General features: G+C 43.4%; 1 protein-coding gene across 1 annotated transcript in view; it reads left to right on the forward strand.

The window, feature by feature from the left end:
- LOC122789851 (THO complex subunit 2-like) overlaps positions 1–24,682 on the forward strand; it is a 2,067,217-nt gene that overhangs the window by 240,507 nt on the left and 1,802,028 nt on the right. The window contains exon 4 of the mRNA XM_044057285.1: positions 5,483–5,534. Within this exon, the coding sequence (XP_043913220.1) occupies positions 5,483–5,534 (52 nt within the window). The remainder of the gene's footprint in view (positions 1–5,482; positions 5,535–24,682) is intronic.

The following is a 24,682-nucleotide window of genomic DNA, read 5'->3' on the forward strand; positions in this document are numbered from 1 at the left end:
AGACCATTTTCTTTCAGGACAACTGTTGGTAAAGACAGAACACCATAGTTATGTGGTAGATAAACAAGCAGGGGAGAACCCACTCGTACCCTCCCTAAAGACTAGCCATGGCTGTGTGGAACACAGCCTTGAGTTACCAAGTACACCTGCAAGCTCAATTCCTGCCAAACATACTAAATTCACTGGCAGACAACTTAAGCAGAAATCTCATGGACCCACACGAATGGAAACTAGAAGTGAAAATATTCAACCTTTTGAGGAAGAAATGGGGGACTCCAGAGGTAGACATGTTTGCCTCCCCCCAGAACTACCAATTGAACAAATTCTGCCCAAGAACTCCCCACAGCCAAGCTTGGAATGTGGATGCCTTGTCCTTTATCTGAGAAAGCCTCTCAGTTTATGCCTCTGCCTCTCCTCTCGAAGGTTCTATTAAAGATCAAACAGGACAAGCCAAGGACAATACTGATTGCACCAGACTGGCCACGGCTGCACTGGTACCCCTTCTTGCGCAGTATGGCACTGCTGCAACCATGGCACTTGCCTCAGACCCCTTTCCTGCTGTCCCAGCAGGTGGGCCAGATTCTGCACCCTCAGCTTCAAACCATGAACTTTGCAGCCTGGCTAATTCCTTGAGCTCCCCTTAGTGTATCCCTCTGTAAGCAGGTACTGGATGTCATTCTGGAGGCAATGAGGCCTTGTACTAGAAAATCCAATGCTGAAAAGTGGAAAGATACTGTTCCTGGTGCCTGGCTCAGGGGATGGACACAACGGTGTCCAGCTTACCTCAGATTCTACAGTACTTGACAGGGCCTATCCTTCTCGTCAATTAAAATTCATGCCTCTGCCATTTCAGCACATTATAATATTGAGCCACCCATCTTCTCTCACCCCTTGCTAATGCAATTCCTTAGAGGGGGCCAAATATTTAAGAACCCCAGAAGAGCTCCCACTTCAGCCTGGGACCTGAACTTTGTATTGGAAAAACTCATTCTTCCCCCCTTTTGAATCAGCTGCTACAGCAGAGTTGAAATTCCTTTCATGGAAAACAGCCTTCCTTCTAGCCATCACTTCAGGAAGAAGAATGTCTGAATTACAGGCCCTCATGGCAGTGGAGCCCTTCATTGTCTTCCATGTGGACACGGTTTCCCTCAGGACTAATCCTTCCTTTATGCACAATGTGGTGCATATTGTGGCCGTAAATCAGTCCATTCATTTGCCTACTTTTTTCCCTAATCCACAAAACAAAGGAGAATGAATATTGCATTCTCTGGACGTGGACAGACCACTTTGATTCTGTTTGGACAGGACTACGCTGGCAAAATCTGAGCAGCTGCTAGTTAGCTTTGCTGCAGGGGCAGAGGGGAAGGCCATTTCAAAGCAAACCATTTCCAAATGGAAAGGCCATTGCTTTCATTACTTCTAAAAGCACCATGGAAAACCTAACCCACAGGGGATAAGATCACATTCCACCAGGGCTGCATCTACCTCTGCAACATTTCTCATAGGGGTCCCCTACCAGGGACATCCTAGAAGCTGCTACTTGGAGCTCTGTACATACCTTCACCAAGCATTACTACTGGGCTATCTTTTCTAAATCCAGATCTGGATTTGCCACTGCAGTCTTGCAGGGATTAATAGCTGGCCCTAATGCTCTTTAACTTCCTCCTCCTTTCCTTAGCTTTTGGAATGAATCCAAATGTGATGACTGCAACAGTAAAACACGAAGAACATAGTACAGTCGTGTACACTTACCATAAATGTAGATGTTGAGTGTATTTACTGTTGCAGTCCTGGTTACCCTCATTCCAGCCCCCTTACTTCTCTTAGCTCTACCTCTCCTTATGGTTGGTATATCTATTTTTTCTTGTATATTTGCTTTTTGATGGGTTTTTACCATACCATTTAATTGCTCCCTGTTGTGTGGGCACCTGACATCTGGGGCAAGAAAAACTGTTGTAATAGCGTCTGCTGCATGTTTATACTCCTGATGACCTGATGTCAAGGAAGATGTGACAGCATCCAACGCAGAAATCCAAATACTCTGGTATTCAGGCAGGCTGAGGGGCTACCTGCAACAAATAACCCAAATGTGATGACTGCAACAGTGAATACACTAACATCTACATTTATGGTAAGTGTACAGAACTGTACTTTCTCTCACTTTGGGATTCAACGCCTCAACACTCGGGCCCTCAAACTGACTCTGTGGTTTCTTCACTTCCAGTAGTAGTTACAGTGCAGGCTTTCTTGCCCTGGCTGTGACATTATTTTGGCTTCTCAAAAGGATTCTGCTCAGAAAAGGTTTATAGAAACAAGTGGAAAAGGTTAATTTGGGCATCAGATAAATTTGACGCCTCTTCTGCTCCAGTTTCAACTATTCAATTTTTGACAAATCTTTCCAAAAATTATGCTTGTTTCTCTATGATGCTTGTTTCTCTACAGTTGAGCTTCAGTTTGCAGCAATTTCAAATTTGCATGCAGCAAATAGATCTTTTTCCATAGATTCCTCTAGATTATGTAAAGCTTTTGTGAAAGGCATTTTTATACTAAGGCCACCAGTAAAAGATCCCACACCTCCTTGGAGTCCTAATGTAGTACTCGAAGGTTTGACATATAAACTTTTTGTACCTTCACATAAATCTGACATAAAATTTCTGTCATGGAAGATGGCTTTCTTTGTATCTGTTACTTCGCTTAAAAGAATTTTTGAACTCCAGACTCTTTCGGCAAAAGCTCCTTACATTGTTTTCCACAAAGATAGGGTTTCTCTGCAGACTAATCCTTCTTTTTTTTTTTTTTTTTTTTTTTAAACTTAAGGTAGTCTGAAAATAACATTCACCAGTCTTTTCACTTGCAATTTTCTTTCTATACTTTGAAAGTAAGAGAGCTTACATGCTATATCTCTTTGACGTGCACAGACAATTATTTTTTACCTCCACAGGACAAAACATTTTAGGAAGTTGGATCAGCTTTTTGTATCTTTGTCCAAGTCACCTAGTCCAGTCAGTGTTTAAATTCACCCTGGCTAAGTGGATTACAGATAAATTTTGTAGATTTACTATCAAAAAGGTATGATGCCAAAGTCACCCCAAGCTAAATCAGCTAGGTCAATGGCTACATCATCAGCTGTTTGATCAAGAGCATCTGTTAATAACATTTGTGCAGAAGCCACATTGTTCTAGACTAGTCTCTCCTTTACAAATTGGACATTGTTTGTAGAAATGCAGTCTCCTTTGGTTCGGAGGGCCACTCATGGTGAGCGTAACTTGAGCTTGCTCCATTATTGAGGAAGAATGAGAAGGACAGCATCAGATTTATAAGTTATGTAATCACCATAACTGGGCATCTTTGTTGTCCATTTTCATTTTTCCCCAACTTCCTTCCCATCCACTCTCAGCCTTTCTTTTTCTGGATGGACCTATTGGATTGTGTTTTGAATCTACTCTTCCACGGTTGAGCCTTATCTTTTCTATCGTACATTTCTGTTCGTCCATTATTAGGAGGTACAGCAACAAACTCGTTCTGAGTTAATTGGGAATGAGTGAGGCACTAAGTGTAGAGGGAGGAGCTCAAGAGTAGGATCTGAAGTCTGTAGTATGCAGCAGAGTCTGATCCGAGGTTCAGATCCAAACCTATTAAAATGAAAATGGACAACATACATACCCAGTTATGGTGAGTACATTACTAATATTGTTTCTGAAATTAAAGTGTATTTGGCAGCCATTTTAAATTATCATTCAGAGGATTAAAAAAAAAAAATGTTTGGATGCTTTTAAGTTAAGGTGCTTTTAAAAGGCTGCTTCTTGCTTAGACCTCCAGTGAAAGAGCCTTCACCTCCCTGGGATTTAACAGTAGTCTACTGCAATGTTTGACTCAACCCTTCAAACCTTCAGCAAAAAAGTGACTTAAAGTACCTGTCTCAGAAAGCAGCCTTTTGTTAGTTATTTCAGCTGAAAGGATAGCTGGACTCCAGGCTCTTTCGTGAGTACGTAACTTTTTTTTTCCCCCCTTTATTTACTAGTAAAGCAGAATATAGACTTAAGTTGGCTTGCTGTTTTTAGCTTAGGTTATGTAGACAGAAGTGATAGAGAGGATAACTGACTGTATTTCTTTTGCTGCTCGCAGAGCTTAGCAAAAAGTGTCTAAATTTCATTGTCAGAGTGTCTTTCATGTTCTTGAGCTTTTTGCAATAAAAAGTAACATTCTAGTAGACAAAAAAGCACATCTTTCAAGGATAACTACTGCTTAACCATTTATTGTGTTTGTAATATATGGGTAGTTGTGACATTGACATCACTGCACACATTTACAAGACCTTTAGAGCATCTGTTTTTCATGGCATACTGTCCTGAATCCACATCTAAGTAGTTGCTGGGGACTCCGGCCTGAAGGTGAAGTGGACACATTGGATAGCATAAAATACTAAATATTAAGTAGTTAACCATAGCTTTACATTTTTATGATCCTTGAGCGTTCATGTCAACGTAGCCTCCCACCTTCTGTCCTTTTTCTGTGTGCTCTCATACTGAAACTGAGGTTAACAGACTTCAGCCCAATATAGTGAATGGGCTGTCCCAACTTTCTAATAGGGAAGAGATGTAGTGCGTAGTCACTTTGGAGAAGTGGCAGACCTGTGGTGCTTTATGGGAGTGAGCTAATAAATATTTGTGTGCCAAGGTAACTGCTGCTTCTGGATACCACTTGTAAAGTTGAAGTGGATAGGTGTGGTTCATGAAGATGGTAACGTTATGGCAAGTACATAACTTTTTGTAGGTCAAAGAATGCACATCATCTGTATTCTTGACTTAGTAAGCAGTGGTAAGTTGTATGACATCTTTGCACAATGACTGAGGTAGTTTGATAGTCTTGTATTTGTTTTTAGAAAATGCTGATACTCTTGCTTATTACTAGTATTTGGGGACATCAGGAAGAAATATGTGGGTAAATAAGAAGGTATGAATCATTTAAAGGAAGTTTGTTGGAATACTGATTTAAATGTGCTGAAACTATGATGCTTGAGTAATAAGAGGTCCTGTGTATGTGTAACAAGTGTTCTGTAGTGCTGGGAGGGAGGGGGCAGCTTTCCCTTCTTAACCCTTAGAGTAAATTGATAGTTTTGAGCTGTAGCTTAACATGAAAAATGAGTGACTAGATACATTGAAATGCACTTTTCGGTAAGTTAGGGTTTACAGCAGTTTGTGGTTCACTAGATTGACATTCTTTACTTGAAAAACAGTAAGACTGATGGATATCTGCACTGTTGTGATTTTCTGGTGAAAGTAGTATTTTAGAATATTTCCTAGGGTCAGAGTATGTTTTTTCAGCTGTGTTGCACCATAATGTTCAATAGATATGGCTGCCTTTTTCACAGATACTGAGATGCATATTTAAGCTTAAATATTTTTTTTCTGTTAAGTTATGTCTTGAAATTTCTTACTCAGGTTTGAAGTTTTTCATAAATATACAATTGTGTAATTTCCAGGAACTACGAGATGACATGTGCTCCATTCTGGCAGATGTGTTTTGTATTTTAGGTAAGTTGACCCTATTGTCTGTTTTCTTATCAAATGTAAAGAAATCTTTACTGTGCATTTCTGAAAATATTTGGTCATGTTTCATTTGAGTAAGTATAATTCTAACTGGGAAGCAAGCTCCCCACACCCCCACTACTAATATATACCAACTTAGAGATCACACTACAGTGGGGAAAAGGGAAAATTCACTTATCCCCATTGTATCATCATTTCCAGCAACAATCTCTGTGAACTGTAGTTCTGCTAAAGTGCACACAGATATAAACACACACACACACACACACACACACACATATATATATATATATATATATATATATATATATATATGTGTGTGTGTGTATATATATATATATATATATATATATATATATATATATATATATAATGTGTATATAGATGTTAATATATATGTACACATATATATATATATATATATATATATATATATATATATATATATACACACACACATACACACATATATACACATGTCATGTTCATTTAAACAGCAGATAGCACTTCACGTGAGTGACATTAAATGTAAAAGCACAAGTAGTACATTATATAAACATGTATTACAACACAATTCAGTCCATTTCGTTCTTTTGTGGATAAAGTGGAGGGGGGGACCACCTTACAGTTTTCAAAAAACATGAAATTTTAACTAGAAAGTAACGTATGTGGATTATTAATTTGGGAGCACTATTCAAACCTCGTCTTAATGACCATTGGTAACCTGGATTATCTGTATTATATATGCATGTTGAGAGGCGTATTTTTTTATATTTTTCTATATACATAGTTGTATGTTAATATAAATGTTTTTTATAATGGTGATATTGTATGGGACTTGGAACGAATTATATACACTGTGGCTTTAAACACCTTTTTTTCTCTGTATGTGTGTGTATATATATATATATATATATATATATATATATATATATATATATATATATATATATATATATATATATTGAGGACATACTGCTTGTCACACACTGATGATATGCAACGAAACCGGTCTGTGAAGCAGACCGTCTGCCATTAAAGTTGAGTACGCACCACTGCTCAGTTTGCTTTATTTTCTAGTGCTGGGGTTTTTGTGTGTGTGTGTGTGGGTTATTTTTATTTGTTTTTTGTGATTTTGGTTGTTGAATTGTTTTTTCACACCCGGTGCTTAGTTAGTCTTTTCTGTCTTTTGGCCTTTGACAGTCTGCAGTCCCCAGGACTAGTGTATATTGGTACCGAATCCTTTTTTTATACCTATGTTTCTTCCTTTTTTTGACCCTTTCACTGTTTGGTTTGACTGGCTTTGTTTGGTGCATGATGTTGTTCTTGTTTCACTGTTGCAGTCATTACATTTGGGTAATCTGCTGGCAGGTTGCCCTCAGTCAGCCGGATTAACAAAGTCTTGGGTCCCTTCTTCCGTGATGTCAGGTCATCAGGGGTATAAAACATGCAGCCGACGCCATTACATAAGTCTCTCTTGCTGTGCGGTGCCCGAAGCAGAAGCAGTTTGCAAGTGCCAGTCGGCAGACTCCTGAAATTTTTCGTTTTCGAGTTTCATTACCAAAGTCTTCAACTAAAAGCGAAGTACCCCATTGGGGAAACTTTTTCTTGCTCCTTACCGATGTCAGTAAAAGTTAATAATTGTATTACTTGTGGAAGCAAATACCTCATAAGGATTTTCATTTGTACTGTATTCCTTGCCTAGGCCCTGACCACAACGTGCCTTGCTGTCTGTTTTGTGCTAAATTTAATCAACGCACTATTAAACGTCTGTATATTTTTGCTTCTAAATATTTTGTCTCAAGAGTTTAACTATCCAGAAATGTCGTCAGTTAGCAATCAGACTATCGGAATGCCTAAAAAACGCAAAGAAAGACAGACCGTCGAGGTCCAAAACAGATGACGAAGCTTCTAAGCCAGTCGCCGGTTCGCCGGTACTCAGTGAGGCGCTTTTGTCCCGCAGTCGGCAGAATCCCAAAGTCTTGGTCCGGTGTCTGTTGTCGTCGCTTCTTCCCTGACGTCAGTGCGACGAGGATAAAAGAGGCAGCCGACGCCATTTTCTAAAATCTTTCTTGCCACGCGGTGCCCAAAGCAGAAGCAGTTCGCAAGTGCCGGTCGGCTAGCTCCTGAGATTTTCGAATAGAATTTCAGCCTGAAGTCTTCTCTAAAGCTAAGTACCCCGTTGGGGAAACTTTTCTTGCCTCAGACCGATGTCAGACAAAGTTAATAATTGCATTTCGTGTGGGAAGCAAATACCTCATAAGGATTTTCATTCTTATTGTATTCCTTGCCTAGGCCCAGACCACGACGTCTCTGGTTGTCGGTTTTGTGTAAGGTTCAACAAACGTACAATCAGGCATCGGGCAGATTTCACCCAACATTTTTCTGGCAGAAAATTTAACTATAGCATGTCGTCAGAGCAACCGACATCAGCAATGATTAAAAAATGCAAGGATAAGGACAGGCAACCAAGGCCAAGACCAGATACCGAGGCTTCAGCAAGGCCTGCCGCCGTTTCTCCGGTTTTCAGCGAGGTGCCTACGGAGCTCCTGACTACCGCTGATTTAGAAATTCTGACTGCCTCCCAGACCGAATCAGCTGGGCCTCAAGAGCCAGCCGGTTCCCTCTCACTCCTCTGACGCCAACCCTGACGGTGATCCGGAGATTTTGGACAGGCCTTCGGTTTCTGAAGGTGCCTTCAAACCGACAACTATCTCTATTAAGTCTTATGCTAAACTTAAAGCCCCCTTAAAAGTTAGGAAACTGGGTCCACAGACCCCCCACAGGCCGCTATGCCTAAAAAACAGATGCTTAAGATGGCTGAGGATTTAATTACCCTTATCAGGGGTTCCCAACCCCCTCCTGACAAAAGGCCTAGACTGGAGGAAGATTATCCTTCCTCTGACCAAGCATCCATTTCCTCGGGTAACTCTGAGGAACAGGATTATTCCTTCCCTCCTTATGAAGAATCAGATGCTGAAGAGTCCATTCCCTCTATCCCCCCCCCCCCCCCCCGAAGACTACTCTTTTGGGGAAACTACACACCATGAGTGAACACTTCCACTGGGAAGGCCAGGATTACTCTGACTCTAAGAAAAGACTCCGTGAGTTTCTTCTTCTTCCACAGCATAGACCCCTTGCAATTCCTCCAGTTTTAGACCTTTTGGATGATGTTTACACAGAATCTAGTCTAAACCCAGATTCCTTATCTTCTGCACCAGCTAAACCAGACAGATACTACCGAGTTCCTGATTCTCATAAGTTTCTATATAAAAGCCCTGCTGCAAACCCCAAAACCATTTCCCAGGGTCCCAAAGGGGTTAAGGCCTCTACTGCTAAGAATCCCCTACCTTCTGAAAGAGATTCCAGAGCATTACAAAGATGGGGGAAGAAAGTGTATACGTCTGCCACTTTGACCATGAGGGCCTTAAACTGCCAATTCCACATGCTAAAATACCAGCAGTACTTGATTACACAGTTAAAAGCAGAAAATGATCCCCCAGACAGATCAACCTGATTTCAAAGAGATGCAGGATTTGCTGCATGCAGCAGAACAGGTGGGAAAGCATACCTTAGTGTGGTTTTGATTCATTGGAAGCCTCTTGTAGAGCAGCTGTCACAGGATCTGTAATACGTAGACATGCTTGGCTAAAAGAGCAAGCCTTACCAGAACATGTCAAAGCAAAGTTATTGGATGCTCCATTGCAGAAAGATGTTTTATTTGGTGTCAAAGCAGAGGAAGTTTTAAAGAAAATGGAAGAAAAGGCAAAATCTATGCAGACAGTTAAAGATTTTTTTACAGGTACAACCTTGTTTCAGCAGAAACTGGCCATCAAACTGGTCCTTTCCTGCATCAGACCGATCCCAAAGGGGTAGGTACTGACGCCCAAGGGGCAGAGGCCAGCCACATGGTTCTTTCAGGCCTAGACAATGGCATTCAACAACTCAAAGAGGTGGTTACGAAAGATCCCAACCCTTCAGGAAACGAACACAATGACTTCCCTCTTCGCCTGCCAAGCAAAATTGCCCTGGCAGCACCTTTGGGAGGAAAACTGTCTCTATTTCCACAAAATTGGCGCATCATAAAGGACAAATGGGTTCTGGATATCATTACCCGAGGATACAGATTTCATTTTCACACTTTACCACGGATGAGAGGCATGCCAAATCTGCCTCCAAACCAATGGGCAGAGGCACAAATGCAAATTTCAGCTCTCATGGATATGAAAGCAATTCAAAAGGTACCTACAAAGGAGCAAGGTCAAGGTTTTTACTCAAGACTATTCCTAGTACCAAGAAAGGACAAAGCCTGGAGACCCATTTTAAACCTCTCAATTCTAAACACATACCTGGAGGTACCCAAATTCAAAATGCTCACACTAAAGCAGCTTCTTCCCATGCTGCTGGGCAAGGAGTCTTGTCTGGTAATGTTGGACCTCAGAGGCATACCTGCATGTCCCCATCAGACAAGATTGCAGAAGATACCTCAGATTTTTGGCAGGTACAATGCATTATCAATTCTCTGCATTGCCCTTTGGCTTATCTACTGCGCCCAGAGTATTAACGAAATGCCTAGCATCAGTAATTGCATACTGCAGACAACGAGGAGTACAAATTTATCCATATCTGGACGACTGCCTGATCCAAGCGGACAGCAAGGCCATTCTATTACAGCATCTGGCATTTGTAACAAAGCTGCTAAGTTGCCTAGGGTACACAGTAAACAAAAAAGTCAAAGCTAATACCCTCACAAGACATAATATTCCTGGGTGCCAACTTAAATGCAATGGCCCAGATGGCTCATCTCACGCCAGACAAACAAAAACAACTGACTCAATACTTCAAAAAGATGGCAACTTTTACCCAGCTCACTGCAAGGAAAATCCTGCAGGCATTGGGGTTCATGGCATCCTGCATTCAACTAAATCCACATGCAAAGCTGCATATGAGGAAATTACAATGGTACCTGAAAAGTGTATGGACTCAACACAAGCACAGCCTCGAAACAAGTATACCTCTCATTCCCTGCCTTCAAAAAGAGTTCCTATGGTGGGCTCAAGCATGTCAAATAAACAAGGGGTCTTCCTTTTGTCTTACCTCCAGCAAACCAAACTATGACAACAGATTCTTCAGACTACGCCTGGGGAGCACACATGGCAGGACAGTGCATACAGGGCAAACGGTCTGCAAAACAAATGCATCTACACATCAACCAAAAGGAGATGCTAGCTGTGCAAAATGCACTGACAGCCTTCAAGGCCCTCTTGCATCCAGGACAACTACTAAGGACAGACAACACCACAGTTATGTGGTACATAAACAAACTGGGAGGAACACACTCCTACCCTTTATGCAGACAGGCAATGACCTTGTGGAACACATCATTGACTTACCAAGTACAACTGCAAGCACAATTCCTGCCAGGAAAGGAAAACATATTGGCAGACGAATTAAGCAGAAATTTGGCAGATCCTCACGAGTGGAGACTACACCCACAAGTATTTTTAATGATAACTCAAAGATGGGGACGCCCAGTCATATATCTATTTGCCTCCCCCAACAATTGCCAACTACAGAAATTTTGCACAAGGACTAATCATTCCCTAGCCTGGAAAGTGGACGCCCTATCATTCAGTTGGACAGCATTGACAGTCTGTGCCTTCCCACCACTACCTCTCTTGACCAAGGTATTACTGAAAGTCAGATCAGAGAGACCACAAATGATTCTCATTGCTCCGGACTGGCCACGTCAGCACTGGTACCCATTACTAAGGACCTTGACTCACAGCCCTCCATGGATCTTACCTCAATTCCCACTTCTGTTGACTCAGCAAAACTCTCAGATCCTTCACAGTCAGCTCAGGACTTTAAATTTAGCTGCATAGAAAATACCTTGAACTGTCAATCAACACTTCTCTCAAAGGACGTCCTGAATGTCATTTTGGAGGCCAGGAGGCCCAGCACCAGAAAAACTTACTCAGACAAATGGAAAAGATTTTGTGCATGGAACCAGGCTAAAGGCCAAGATTCTTGGATACCAAACATTCCTCAAATACTGCAATACTTAACAGAGATGTTACACAAAGGCCTTTCTTTCTCATCCATTAAGATCCATGCTTCACCATTTCAGCTCAATATAATACGGATCCTCCCATATTCTCACACCCTTTACTAAGGCAGTTTCTCAGAGGGGCTAAGAATATAAGACCCCCCAGAACACCCTCAACGCCAGCTTGGGACCTCAACTTCGTTTTAGAAAAATTAACACTGCCTCCTTTCGAACCAGCCTTCTTAGCAGAACTACAATACTTGTCCTGGAAAACGGCTCTGTTGCTGGCTATCACCTCAGCACGCAGGGTCTCAGAACTACAGGCACTTGTGGCAGTGGAACCTTTCATCATTTTCCATCGGGACAGAGTCTCTTTACGAACTAACCCTACCTTTATGCCAAAGGTAGTATCCAGTGTGGCTTTGAATCAGACCATTCATTTACCCACCTTTTATCCAAACCCCCAGAATAAAGGAGAAAGACTCCTTCACTCTTTGGACATTCACAGACAGCTACGTTACTATTTGGATAAGACAAAGACCTTCAGTAAAACTGACCAAGTCTTTGTATCCTATGCTGCAGGTTCACAAGGAAAGGCTATTTCAAAACAGACCATCTCCAAATGGATAGCACATTGTATCCGCTTTTGCTACTCGTACCATGGGAAAGCAGTGTCTGTTAATATTAGGTCCCATTCTACCAGGGCTACAGCCACCTCAGCAGCCTTTCTCAGGGGGGTTCCAACCAAGGACGTTCTGGAGGCAGCTACTTGGAGTTCAGTGTACACCTTTACCAAGCACTACCACCTTCCAGTATACTCTAAAACCAGAGCTGGTTTTGCCACTGCAGTTCTGCAGGGCATCCTAGCTTCACCTAACCCAGTTTAGTACCAGCCACACCCATCCATAGCTTTGGGATTCAACCGAAGTGTGATGACTGCAGCATTATAACATGGTGAACATAGTACAGTTTTGTACCTACTATAAATGTAGATGTTAGTGTATATACTGCTGCAGTCCAGGTTACCCTCCCCCCATCCCCTCTACATACCAGGGTGTTAGTTATAACTCCATGTACATCAATCTATTGGATGCATATCTCTATGGTGTATTTGCTAACCGCTAGTACTATTGTTTATCTACTAACATATTTTTGCATAGTTATTTGTATTGCCTTCCTAGTTGGGGGCACCTGACATCTGGGGCAAGAAAAACTGAAGGAAATGGGGTTGGCTGCCTCTTTTATCCCCCTGTCGCACTGACGTCAGGGAAGAAGCGATGACAACTGACGCCGGACCAAGACTTCGGGATTCGGCCGACTGCGGGACCGCCTGACAGCAGGATAACTTGTGTGATGACTGCAGCAGTATATACACTCGAACATCTACATTTATGGTAGGTACAAAACAGTATTTTATACCTCATACCATGCTTTTCGGCCCCAAAACTTGGACCGAACCACAAAAGGAGGGGGGAGTATCAATATTCGTCAAAGATACCCACACCTCCAGATTGGTGGCACAGCACGAAGCATCAGAGACTATCCATGTGCAACTAACAGTGGGTAAAACTGCCTTCCAGTTTATAGCGTGCTACAGACCACCCTCCTAAACCCAGGAACCCTACTCGGCCTTCCTGAGAACACTGGAAAATATGAAGGTCTCTCCAAACACCATTATATTGGGCGACTTCAACTACCCAAACTTAGACTGGGAGCATTACTCTAGCCCAAAGGTTCCAAGAATTTATGAACTCAAATGCTATGGAACAACTTGTTACCACTCCCACAAGAGGGGAAACATACTGGACCTGATCATCACCAACATGGGGACTCTATGCTCCATACCAGAAGTGTATCCCTCATTTGTAAGATCAGATCATAAACTAATCTCACTGGATATTCACATCCCGACCCCACCCCCTGCCCAGAAAACCACAGTGAAAAACTTCTCTAAAGCAAATTTCACACTCTTCAAAACCGAGGTGGAATCCGTCAAAGCCCCCGAGCCTGTGGAAAATACGGCCCAGACCGCATAATCCTTTATAAACGCATTCTATGAACACCTTCAGGAATGCATGGGTCATGCGATCCCAAATAAAACCAAGACCCAATCCTCCAAAGGCAGATGTCCCGTCTGGTGGACTCTAGCCATAAACAAACTATACAATAGAAGGAGGAAGCTACTACATGATGGAGCAAAATCCCAAAAAGGGAAGGCATCTCTGATCAGTATTAGCAAAAAACTACGGGCACTCATAAAATCGTCTTAAGGCCAGCTTCGAGAGAAAAATTGCACAGGACACTAAGGATAATCACAAGGCTTTCTTTAATTATGTTGGGAACCTGGGTGGGAATTCCCAGATATGCTCAGAATTAGTCCAAAATGACAAAAAATACATCTAATCCACAGACATTGCCAACATCCTAGCTGACAGGTTCAGCGCAAACTTCCCCTCCCCACCAAAAGGGCAAATATCTATCCCAGCAGAGTGCTGCCCCCCTGACATCTCAGATGCACAGGTAAGAGCCGCCCTCTCCAAAGCAAAAAACACAGGATCAATGGGACCAGGTGGTGTCCTGGGCTGCGTCCTACATGAACTCCAAGAAGAGCTAAACCCAAACATAAAACTACTGTTCAATCTCAGCCTTACTACAGGATATGTACCCAAAGAGTGGCGTACAGCAACAGTGGTCCCTCTCCACAAAGGTGGTGCCTCAACAGATCCTGGAAACTATCGCCCCATAAGCCTGACTAGCTTTGTCTGCAAAGCTATGGAAAGGATAATCGGGAACCTCATAAATAAAGATATTGGAGACCTACAGACACTGGATCCTACCCAGTTCAGCTTTAAGGGTAGATCCTGCCTCTTAAACCTGGTCGATTTCTTTGAAACAGTCACCAAGGCCATTGGCGAGGGGAAAGGTGGTCCACACAGCCTACCTGGACCTCGCAAAAGCCTTCGATACAATACCCCACTCTGGCATTATAGATAAGCTCACCAGCTTAAATATAAACCCCTATGTCACTAGATGGGTTGCAAACTGGCTCAAGGACAGAACCCACATGGTTAGAATTGCTGGAGCCATGTCAGACTCCAAACCAGTTACAAGTGGCGTCCCACAAGGCTCAGTCCTGGGACCCCTCTTGTTCGGTATATATTTCTCGGAGGTACAGACCAACACGGAAGGACTGTGGCTGACCAAGTTCGCAGATGACTGCAAACTGGGAGCCATAATAGACTCTCCAGCCGACACAAGCATCCTCCAAAAGGGCTTCATAGAAACAGACAACTGGTGCCAGAGCCATGGCCTCAAGCTAAACACCAAAAAGTGTATAGTCATTCCCTTTGGCAAAAACAAAGTGCCCACAAATTACCACATAGGTGGTAATCCATTAAGTACAGAAGAAGTAATTAGGGACCTGGGGACCCAAGTTGATAGCGATCTCTCATTTGACAACCACGTGGCCAAAGTGGTTAGAAAAACATTTTATATAGCCCACCTAATCATGAAGGGATTCACATCTAGATCAGGGGAGGTCATCGTGCCTCTTTACTCATCCCTCATCAGGCCCATAATTGAGTACAATGCCCCTTTTGGGATGTACCTTACCAGACACGTGCAGCAACTGGAAAGACCCCAAAAGTACCTCACCAAGAGGATCAAAGGGCTCAAACAGATGCCATATGCTGCCTGGTTAAAGAAACTCCAGCTCTGCTCAGTGGCACACCACCTGCTCAGAGGTGATCTGTGCCTGACGTATAAAGCCATGTCCAACCCAGAATTAATGGACATGCTGCACCTCAGAAAATCCAAATCCCATCGAGCTACGCGCTCGAGACTTGAACCTCAGCACTGAAATAAATAGGACATGCTGGAGGGACAGATTCATAACCCAGGGGCTCCCTTCACTCTGGAATAAAATCCCAGTCCAGGTTAGGCAGAATCCCTCATGGACTCTCTTCAAGAGGAATCTTGAGTGGATGGGAGATCGTAGGTTTACCCCGGGTATCACTTCTGTGTCACTGTTAGACAGAGGCACAGTATACTAACCTCGAAAAAGGGCATAGCAAAATTAATTTAAAATGGGTGGCGAAAGCCAAACGCACTCTGGCTAGGCTTATAAATGCCCTAGGGCAGATAGCCTAGTAGGAACCTATAGATATTTTTGCCTCTCCCCAAAACTGTCAAACAAATTTTCCACAAGAAGTCATCACAAAAACGCTTGGAAAGTGGATGCTCTATCCTTCAGCTGGAAAAACCTATCAGTCTATGCCTTTCCCCCTCTGCCTCTGCTCTCCAAGGTTTTACTAAAAGTCAGACAGGAAAAAACAAATGATTCCGATTGCTCCAGACTGGCTTCGCCAACTCTGGTACCCGCTACCAAGGAATATGTCACACCTTTCTCCATGGTACTTGCCTCAGACACCTCATCTATTGTCTCAGAAGAACTATCAAATACCTTCACACTCCTCTCCCAACTCTGAATCTTGCAGCATGGCTAATCAACTAAGTCACATCTCTCAGTAAACCTGTGATGGATAACATTTTGGAGGCCAGAAGGCCTAGTACTACGAAATCTTATGCTGATAAATGGAAGAGAGATACTGTGCCTGGAACCAATCACAAGGAATAAACGCAGCAATGCCCCCAATATTCCTCAGATTCTGCAATATTTAGCTGAGATGCTTCACCAGGACCTATCTTTTTCCTCTTTAAAAATCCATGCCTCTGCTGTATCGGCTCATAACACAGAGCCTTCTCTCTTTTCTCATTCCCTGCTAAAGCAGTACCTCAGAGGGGCCAAAAATTTGAGACCTCCCAGGAGAGCACCAACTCCTGCATGGAACCTCAATTCTTTGCTGGAAAACTCACCCTACCTGCTTTTGAACCAGCAGCTACTGCAGACATAAAATTTCTTCCTTGGAAGACTGCCTTTTAGCAGTCACTTAAGCTAAGAAGGATTTCAGAACTACAGGCTCTCATGGCAGTTGATGCTTTATCTTTTACCCGGACAGGGTGGCCCTCAGGACCAATCCATCTTTTATACCTAAGGTGGTATCCAGTGTACCTCTTAACCAGACCATTCATCTGCCAACTTTTTTCCCAAATCCGCAGAACAATGGGGAGCGGATTCTGCATTCATTCGATGTGCACACACAACTAAGATCCTACTTAAACAGGACAAAATCTCTAAGAAAGTCTGAGCAACTACTGGTGGCATTTGCTGCAGGGGCAGAGGGGAAGGCTATTTCAAAGCAGACTATTTCAAAATGGATAAGCCATTGTATTTGTTTCTGCTACATGCACCATGGTAAACCTGTCACCAAGGGGATCAGATCCTATTCCACCAGGGCTGCATCTACTTCTACCAGAGACATTTTGGAAGCTGCTTCTTGGATATCAGTTCATACGTTCACCAAACATTACCATTTACCTCTCTTTTCTAAATCCAGGGTAGGCTTTGCCACTGCTGTCCTGCAGGGCCTTGTAGCTGCTCCTAATGCTGTATAATTCCATCCTCCCATCCATAGCTTTGGGATTTTACCCAAATGTAATAACTGCAACAGTGAAACACGAAGAGCATAGTACAGTTGTGTACATTTACGATAAATGTAGATGTTAGTGTATTCACTGTTGCGTTCAGGGTTACCCACCCGCCAGCCCCCTTTTTTCTCTTATTATACCTTTTCTTTCCTTCACTATGCTCAAACGCCTTTTTGGTGTATTTGCTTTTAGTTGGAGTCAAATTTTTTTGTGTTCTAAATTACGTGTGTGTGTGTGTGTGTGTGTGTGTGTGTGTGTGTGTGTGTGTGTGTGTGTGTGTGTGTGTGTGTGTGTGTGTGTGTGGCACAGGACCCAAGACTTTGTTATTCAGGCCGACTGAGGGCAACCTGCCAGCAGATTACCCAAATGTAATGACTGCAACAGTGAATACATTCTAACATCTACATTTATGTTAAGTGTACACAACTGTACTATTTTCTTCGTGTTTCACTGTTGCAATCATCACCTGTGGGTTATCCTGGCTATGGTAGCCCTCGGCCGGTCCGAACACCAGAGTTATTGTTTTTGTGTGCCGACTGCTGTCGCCTGTAATCTGACGTGTGGTAAGTACTATAAAGCAAGGCAGCCAATGCCATTACATCAGTATTTCTTGCCGTGGAGCCCATATCAGAAGCAGTTTGGACGAGTGCCAGTCGGTCTTCACCAGAAGTCGAATTTCAGAAGAAAATATCTAAAGCTAATTACCACATTGGGGACCCTTTTTTCTTGCTGTAACCAATGTCCGAAAAAGTTAACAGTTGTCTTGCCTGTGGAAAGCAGATGCCACACCTAGACCTTCATTCTTACCGCATCACTTGTTTATGCCCAAACCACACCTTCCCTCGTTGCCGGTTATTTGCCCTCTTTAATGCGAGAACCATTCACCATAAAGCTCCTTGTAGACAATTTTTTTCGTATTTTATCTTCAAATGCCGATTATGGCGTCAGTCAGCCAAGAATCCGCCGACATTCCGAAAAAAATGTAAAGATAGAGATAGGCCTCACAAGGCTAAGCCTTCCGACGATGCTGCTATTACAAGCAAGTCAGTTCACCGGAATTCAATGAGGTGCTTTTGCAGCCCCTGATACCCGACTAGCTTTATATTCAGGCCTGTGCCAAGATCCTTTTGGAGTTTGGTTTGCCGCAGAAATCCATTTAGTCTTTAGTGCTTTTGGCTGTTTCTGCCTCTGTTGGGTCTGGAGCCTGCTGCACAGGCACCGGCTTCCGAGGAGGCCGTTCGCACTACCGATTCTAGATAAAAATGACGTCTTCTCTTCCGACTACTGCTTCTCAGAGACTGACTGATTCTCTCAGGCCTTGAAGCCAGGACACTCCTAGGAAATCTGCTTCTAACCACCATTTTGCTACTGCTTCCCCACCTTAAGCTCAAATGCTTAAAATGGCAGAGGCTCTCATTTCCTTTATCCGAGGCACTCACTCACCAAAAAGGAAAAGGGTGCCTTCTCCAGAAATTGACAGACCAAGAGTCTGAGGAATTTGATTATTCTGCCTTTGAAGAAGAATAGCTCTGTACTGTTTGAGGATTCAAATGCAGAGGAATCCATCCCTTCTGCCTCCCCTCCAGAGGACCTCTCCTTCAGGGAATCCCTTCACTCCCTCCGGGAACATTTCCAATGGGAATCTCAGGACTACCCACAGTCAAAGAAACTAGTTAGTGTTTCTGGACCTGCCCCAGCATAGACCACTGGCCATCCCACCTGTTCTAGAAGTGGTGGATGATGATTTTCTTGGATCCAGTTTAGCCCTGGATGCCCTGCCTCCTGCTCTAGCTAAACCTGACTCGTACTGCAGAGTACCGGAATCTTTCAAATACCCCTGCAGGAACCCTGCTGCAGACCCTGAGGTCATTACACAGGGACCCAAAGGAACTAAGACTAGTTCTATCAAAAGTCCGATTCCTTCTGACAAAGACTGCAGAGCTCTGGACAGATGGTGTTAGAAGGTTTACACTTCTGCAACCTTGGCTATCAGTGCACTCAATTGTCAGTTTTATATGTCGAAATATCAAACACGCACTTTGGAACAATTAAAACAGAAGATTACTTCCTCTCCTGATGGTGCCAACTCTAAAGAGCTGGTAGAATTACTACATTCTGCTTGTCAAGTAGCCAAGCACTCATTACAATGTGGATATGACACCCTGGAAGCCTCTAGCAGTGCAGCAGTGACTGTATATATTATTGGAAGACGTGCATGGCTGAAGGAACAACCTCTTCTTGACCATGTCAAGTCTAAACTTGAAAAAGTAGAACAGGTACTTAAGATGGAAGACTAAGCAAACTCTATGCTGACAGTAAAGGATTTCTTTCAAGTTCAACTGCCCAGATTCAGCAGGAGCTTCCCTTCTAAGCACTGAGCCTTCCCTGCAGCCGGCAGACAGGGCCAAAGTAAGCCTCGCAGGGACAGGTCATCCAGGCTCCTATCTCAGGGCCAGCAAAGAAGTAAACAGTGGACCACTTCTGCCTCTAAGGCTGGGAGTTTCAAGCCAGGCTTCTATGGTAAACACTCTGACTTTCCCTCCCCCTCTGCCCTCCTTTCACTCCTCTAAAACTAGGAGGCAGGCTCACCTTCAAAGACAGTTGGGTCTCTATAACCAAGGACCAATGGGTATTAAAAATAATTTCTCAGGGATACCGATTCTCCTTCAGCCAACTTCCAATTCCAAGAGGGTACCTAGACCTCCCCCCAAACTAGTGGGCAGAGGCATTAAAACAGGTCAAATCCCTAATTTCCCAGGGGGCAGTGGAACCTGTCCTTCCAGATCAAACAGGAAAAGGTTTTTACTCCAGACTATTTCTTATTCCCCGAAAAGAGGGCACTTTGTGTCCCATCCTGGATCTATCCAAACTGAACACCTCCTTGGTGATACCCAGCTTCAAAATGCTAACCTTGCAGCAGCTCCTGCCTATGCTCACAGCAAATATTTGGCTAGTGACACTAGACCTAAAAGATCCCTACCTCCACATTCCCATCAAGGAATCGTGCAGAAAATTCCTGCGCTTCAGAGCAGGCAATCAGCACTTTCAGCTCTCTGCACTTCCTTTTGGCTTATCTACTGCTCCCAGAGTATTCATGAAATGCTTGGCCCCAGCTATAGCATTCTGAAGACAGAGAAAGATGCAGATTTACCCTTACTCATTCAGGTGAACAGCAAATAAAAGTTGCTCCAGGATCTTCTCTGTGTCAAAAAAACTTCTAGCTTCCCTAAGGTTCACTATCGAGAGAAAAATCAAAGCAAAACCCCACCAGGAAAATTGTTTTCCTGGGAGCTGTGCTAGACACAGCTACCCAAGTGGCCTTTCTATCCCCAGAAAAGCAGAGTTTCCTACCTCTCTACTTCAACCAGCTGGCTTCCACAAGTCACCTCACTGTGAGGAAGTTTCTTCAAACACTGGGATACATGGCCTCTTGCATACTTATCCCCCTTGTTAGGCTTCACATGAAAAAGCTTCAGAGGTACTTAAGAATCTTTGGTGTCAGCATTCTTAGTCCCTGGAGGTGACTCTCCCCACTGATCCCTTGCATAAGGGACAAATTTCTCTGGACAGAGGCCTGTTTCATGAACAAGGGTCTTCCTTCATCCTCCCCCCTTCCTGCCAGGCAATCACCACTGATACCTCAGACATAGCTTGGGGCGCTCATCTAGCAGACAGGTGTACCCAAGACCTTTGGAATGCCAACCAACTTCACTTGCACATCAACCAAAAAGAAATGATGGCAGTAAAAAATGCTCAGACTTCCTTCTAACCCCATCTCAGGCCTGGGGTGGTCCTTATAAAAACAGACAACACCACAGTAATGTGATCAACAAGCAGAGGGGTCACCCAATCTTACCCCTGTGCAGGTTAGCCATGAGTTGTGTGTTAGAGAAACTGACTTTACCATCTTTCCAACCTGCCGCTTCTACAGAATTGAAATACCTCTCCTGGAAGCTTCTTTCTACTACCATCACCTCAGCCAGAAGGGTCACATAACTTCAAGTTCTCATTGCTGTTGAGCCCTTCATAATTTTCCATGCAGACTGTCTCCCTGAGGACTAATCCCTACTTTTATGCCCAAGGTGGTATCTGATGTGACCCTTAACCAGGCCATACAAATTCCCGCCTTCTTTCCCAACCTTCAAAACAAGGGGTAAAGAATTCTACACTCTCACTAGACGTGCACAGAAAACTAAGATACTTTCTGGACACCACTAAGCAATTCAGAAAAACTGACCAGCTTCTTGTAAGCTTTGCCCCAGGGGCAGAGGGGAAGCCCATCTCCAAATAAACCATTTCCAAATGGATATCACACTGTATCTATTTTTGCTATAAACTACATGGGAAACCCATACCTAGGTCAATCTGTAACCACTCCACCTGGCAACTTCCACTACCTTCCTAAGTGGAGTACCTACCAGGGACATATTGGAAGCGACCACCTGGACCTCTGTCCATACCTTTACAAAGCATTACCATCTACCTCTCTTTTCAAAGTTTAGGGTAGGGTTTGCCGGTGCAGATGTTCTTCTTGTTTCACTGTTGCAGTCATTACATTTGGGTAGTCTGCTGGCAGGTTGTCCTCAGTTGGCCTGAATTCCAAAGTCTTGGGTCCTGCATCGGTCGCTGTCTTCTCTTCCATGACATCAGGTTGTCAGGGGTATAAAACATGCAGCTGATGCCATTTTCTTTAGTCTTTCTTGCCACGCAGTGCCCGAAGCAGAAGCATTTCGCAAGTGCCAGTTGGCAGACTACTGAAATATTCAAGTCTGAGTTTCAGAACTGAAGTCTTCACTAAAGCTAACTTACCCCCGCTGGGGAAACTTTTTTCTTGCTTTTTACCGTTGCCAGAAAAAGTTAATAATTGTATTACTTGTGGGAAGCAAATACCACATAAGGATTTCCATTTTTACTGTATTCCTTGCCTAGGCCCTGATCACAACGTGCCTGGCTGTCGGTTTTTTGCTAGATTTAACCAACGCACTATAAAGCGTCTGTATATTTTTGCTTCAAAGTATGTTGGGAACATTTAACTATCCAGAAATGTCGTCGGATAGTACATAAAAAAAGCAAAGAAAAGGACAGAGAAAGACTGTCAAACTTAGTCTAAGCCAGTCTCTGGTTTGCCGGTACTCGGGCTCTTTCGTAGCCCCTGATACCCGCTACCTTCGAGTCGCAGGCCTCTACCAACACCCATGTGGAGTCCGGCATGCCGCAAGATACTCAAGGTATTGGACTGACGAAAGTATCTCCCTCTGATGGGTCCAGAGCCGCTGAGCAGGCACCGGCTTCTGAGGGTGTATTCAGACCTCAGCATTTGTATATCAAACTGACAGCTGCAAAACCAAAGACAAAAGCAACTTCTAAAACTAAAAAACAGACGCATGAGCCACTTGTACAGGCCTCTATGCCTAAAAAACAGATGATCAAAATGGCTGAAGACCTTATTACCTTGGTCAGGGGTACCCATCCCCCTCCAGATAAGGCGCCTAGGCAAGACACTGATTATGAATCTTCAGATCAGGTTTCTTTTTCTTCTGATGCCTTTTCTGATCAGGAATTATCTATACTTCCCTATGAGGGTTCTGATGATGAGGAGTCTATTCCATCTGCATCTCCTCCTGAGGATTATTCATTTGGAGAAACCTTGCATACTTTGAGAAAGCATTTTCACTGGGAGAGTAAAGACTTCTCAATCAAAAAAGAGGCTCCGATATTTCCTCCTTCTCCCTCAGCACAAGCCTTTAGCCATTCCCCGTTTTATTCATTGTGGGTGATGTGTTTTCAGAGTCAGGCTTGACCCCTGACTCCTTACCTCCGGCTCCCAGTAAGCCTGACAGATATTACAGGGTCCCTGACTCGCACATATTTTTATTTAGAAACCCTGCTGCTGATCCTGAAACTATTTCAAAGGGTCCAAAGGGAGTTAAGGCCTCAAAAGCAAAAAATCCTACACCCTCTGACATAGAGATTCAAGGGCACTAGACAGATGGGGAAAAAATGTTTATACACCTGCAACCTTGGCAATCGGGGCCTTAAACTGTCAATTTCATATGCTTAAATACCAGCAACACGTTATGGGATTGCTGAAACAGAAAATGATTTCAGAATGTGCAAAAAATAAAGAATTGCAGGAATTATTGCATGCAGCTGAACAAGTTGGATAGCATACTTTGCAATGTGGTTTTGATTCCTTAGAGGCCTCCTGCAGGGCCGCAGTTACTGGATCTGTGATTAGGAGGCATGCCTGGTTAAAGAAACAAAATTTGACTGATCATGTTAAATCTAAATTGCTAAATGCACCTTTACAGCATGATTCTCTGTTTGGTATTAAGGCCGAAGAGGTTTTAAAGAAAATTGAAGACAAAGCTAAGTCTATGCAAACTGTTAAAGACTTCTTACAAGTGCCGCCACCAAGATTCAGTAGACACTGGCCTACAAAAAATTGGTCCTTTCCTGTGTCGGACAGATCTGAGGCAAATCCAGATGCCCTAAGGGTTCCAGATACCAGGCACGAGATTCATACAGGTCAAAGGAATGGGGCGCTTCCACCTCCAAATCTGATGGAGATAAAGCGCAAACATACAGAAAGCAATCCCAATGACTTCCCTCTGCCTGTACCAAGCACTTGGGTAGCACCCATAGGGGGAAAATTAGCACTTTTTGCTCAAAGTTGGCAGTTAATAACCCAGGACAAGTGGGTATTAAACATTGTATCAGAGAGATACAGATTCCATTTCCAGACTCTGCCAATGGCAAATGGTTGGCCAGATCTGCCAAAAAAAATCAATGGGCAGAGGCACAGAAATGGGTTACGTCCCTCATGAATATGGGGGCCATTCAGACGGTACCAGAACAGGAAAAAGGACAATGTTTTTACTCGACTGTTTTTGGTACCCAGAAACGACCAGGCCTGGCGGCTAATACTGGATTTATCGATTTTTTTGACCACATACTTGGACATTCCAAAATTTAGAATGCTGACTTTGCTGCAGCTTTTGCCCATGCTGGGCAAGAATGCTTGGCTGGTGACTTTAGACCTAAAAGTGGCATACCTGCACGTCTCAATAAGACCATCGTGCAGATGATACCTCAGATTCAAGGCTGGCTTAATGCATTACCAATTCTCTGCACTGCCGTTTGGCTTATTTACTGCACCCAGGGTCTTTACAAAGTGCCTGGCACCAGTAATTGCATTTTGCAGACAAAGAAGTATACAAATATATCCTTACTTGGTCGACTGCCTCATTCAAGCAGAGAGCAAGTACACTCTTCTTCGACACCTGGAGTTTGTGAAAAGGCTTCTAACATGCCTAGGGTACACAATAAACGAAAATAAATCACAACTGATACCCTCTCAAAAAAATAACATTCCTGGGTGCAAGCTTGGATACAACTGCCCAGATGGCTTACCTCACGCCAGACAAGCAAAGGCAACTGACTACTTACTTCAAAACTGATGGTAACAAAAACCCAGTCTTCTGCAAGACAAATTCTGCAGGCTCTGGGCTTAATGGCATCCTGCATCCTACTAATT

The sequence above is a fragment of the Protopterus annectens genome, chromosome 15.part0 (assembly GCF_019279795.1).
Source record: "Protopterus annectens isolate FY-2018-M chromosome 15.part0, PAN1.0, whole genome shotgun sequence".
Taxonomy (NCBI): Eukaryota; Metazoa; Chordata; order Ceratodontiformes; family Protopteridae; genus Protopterus; species Protopterus annectens.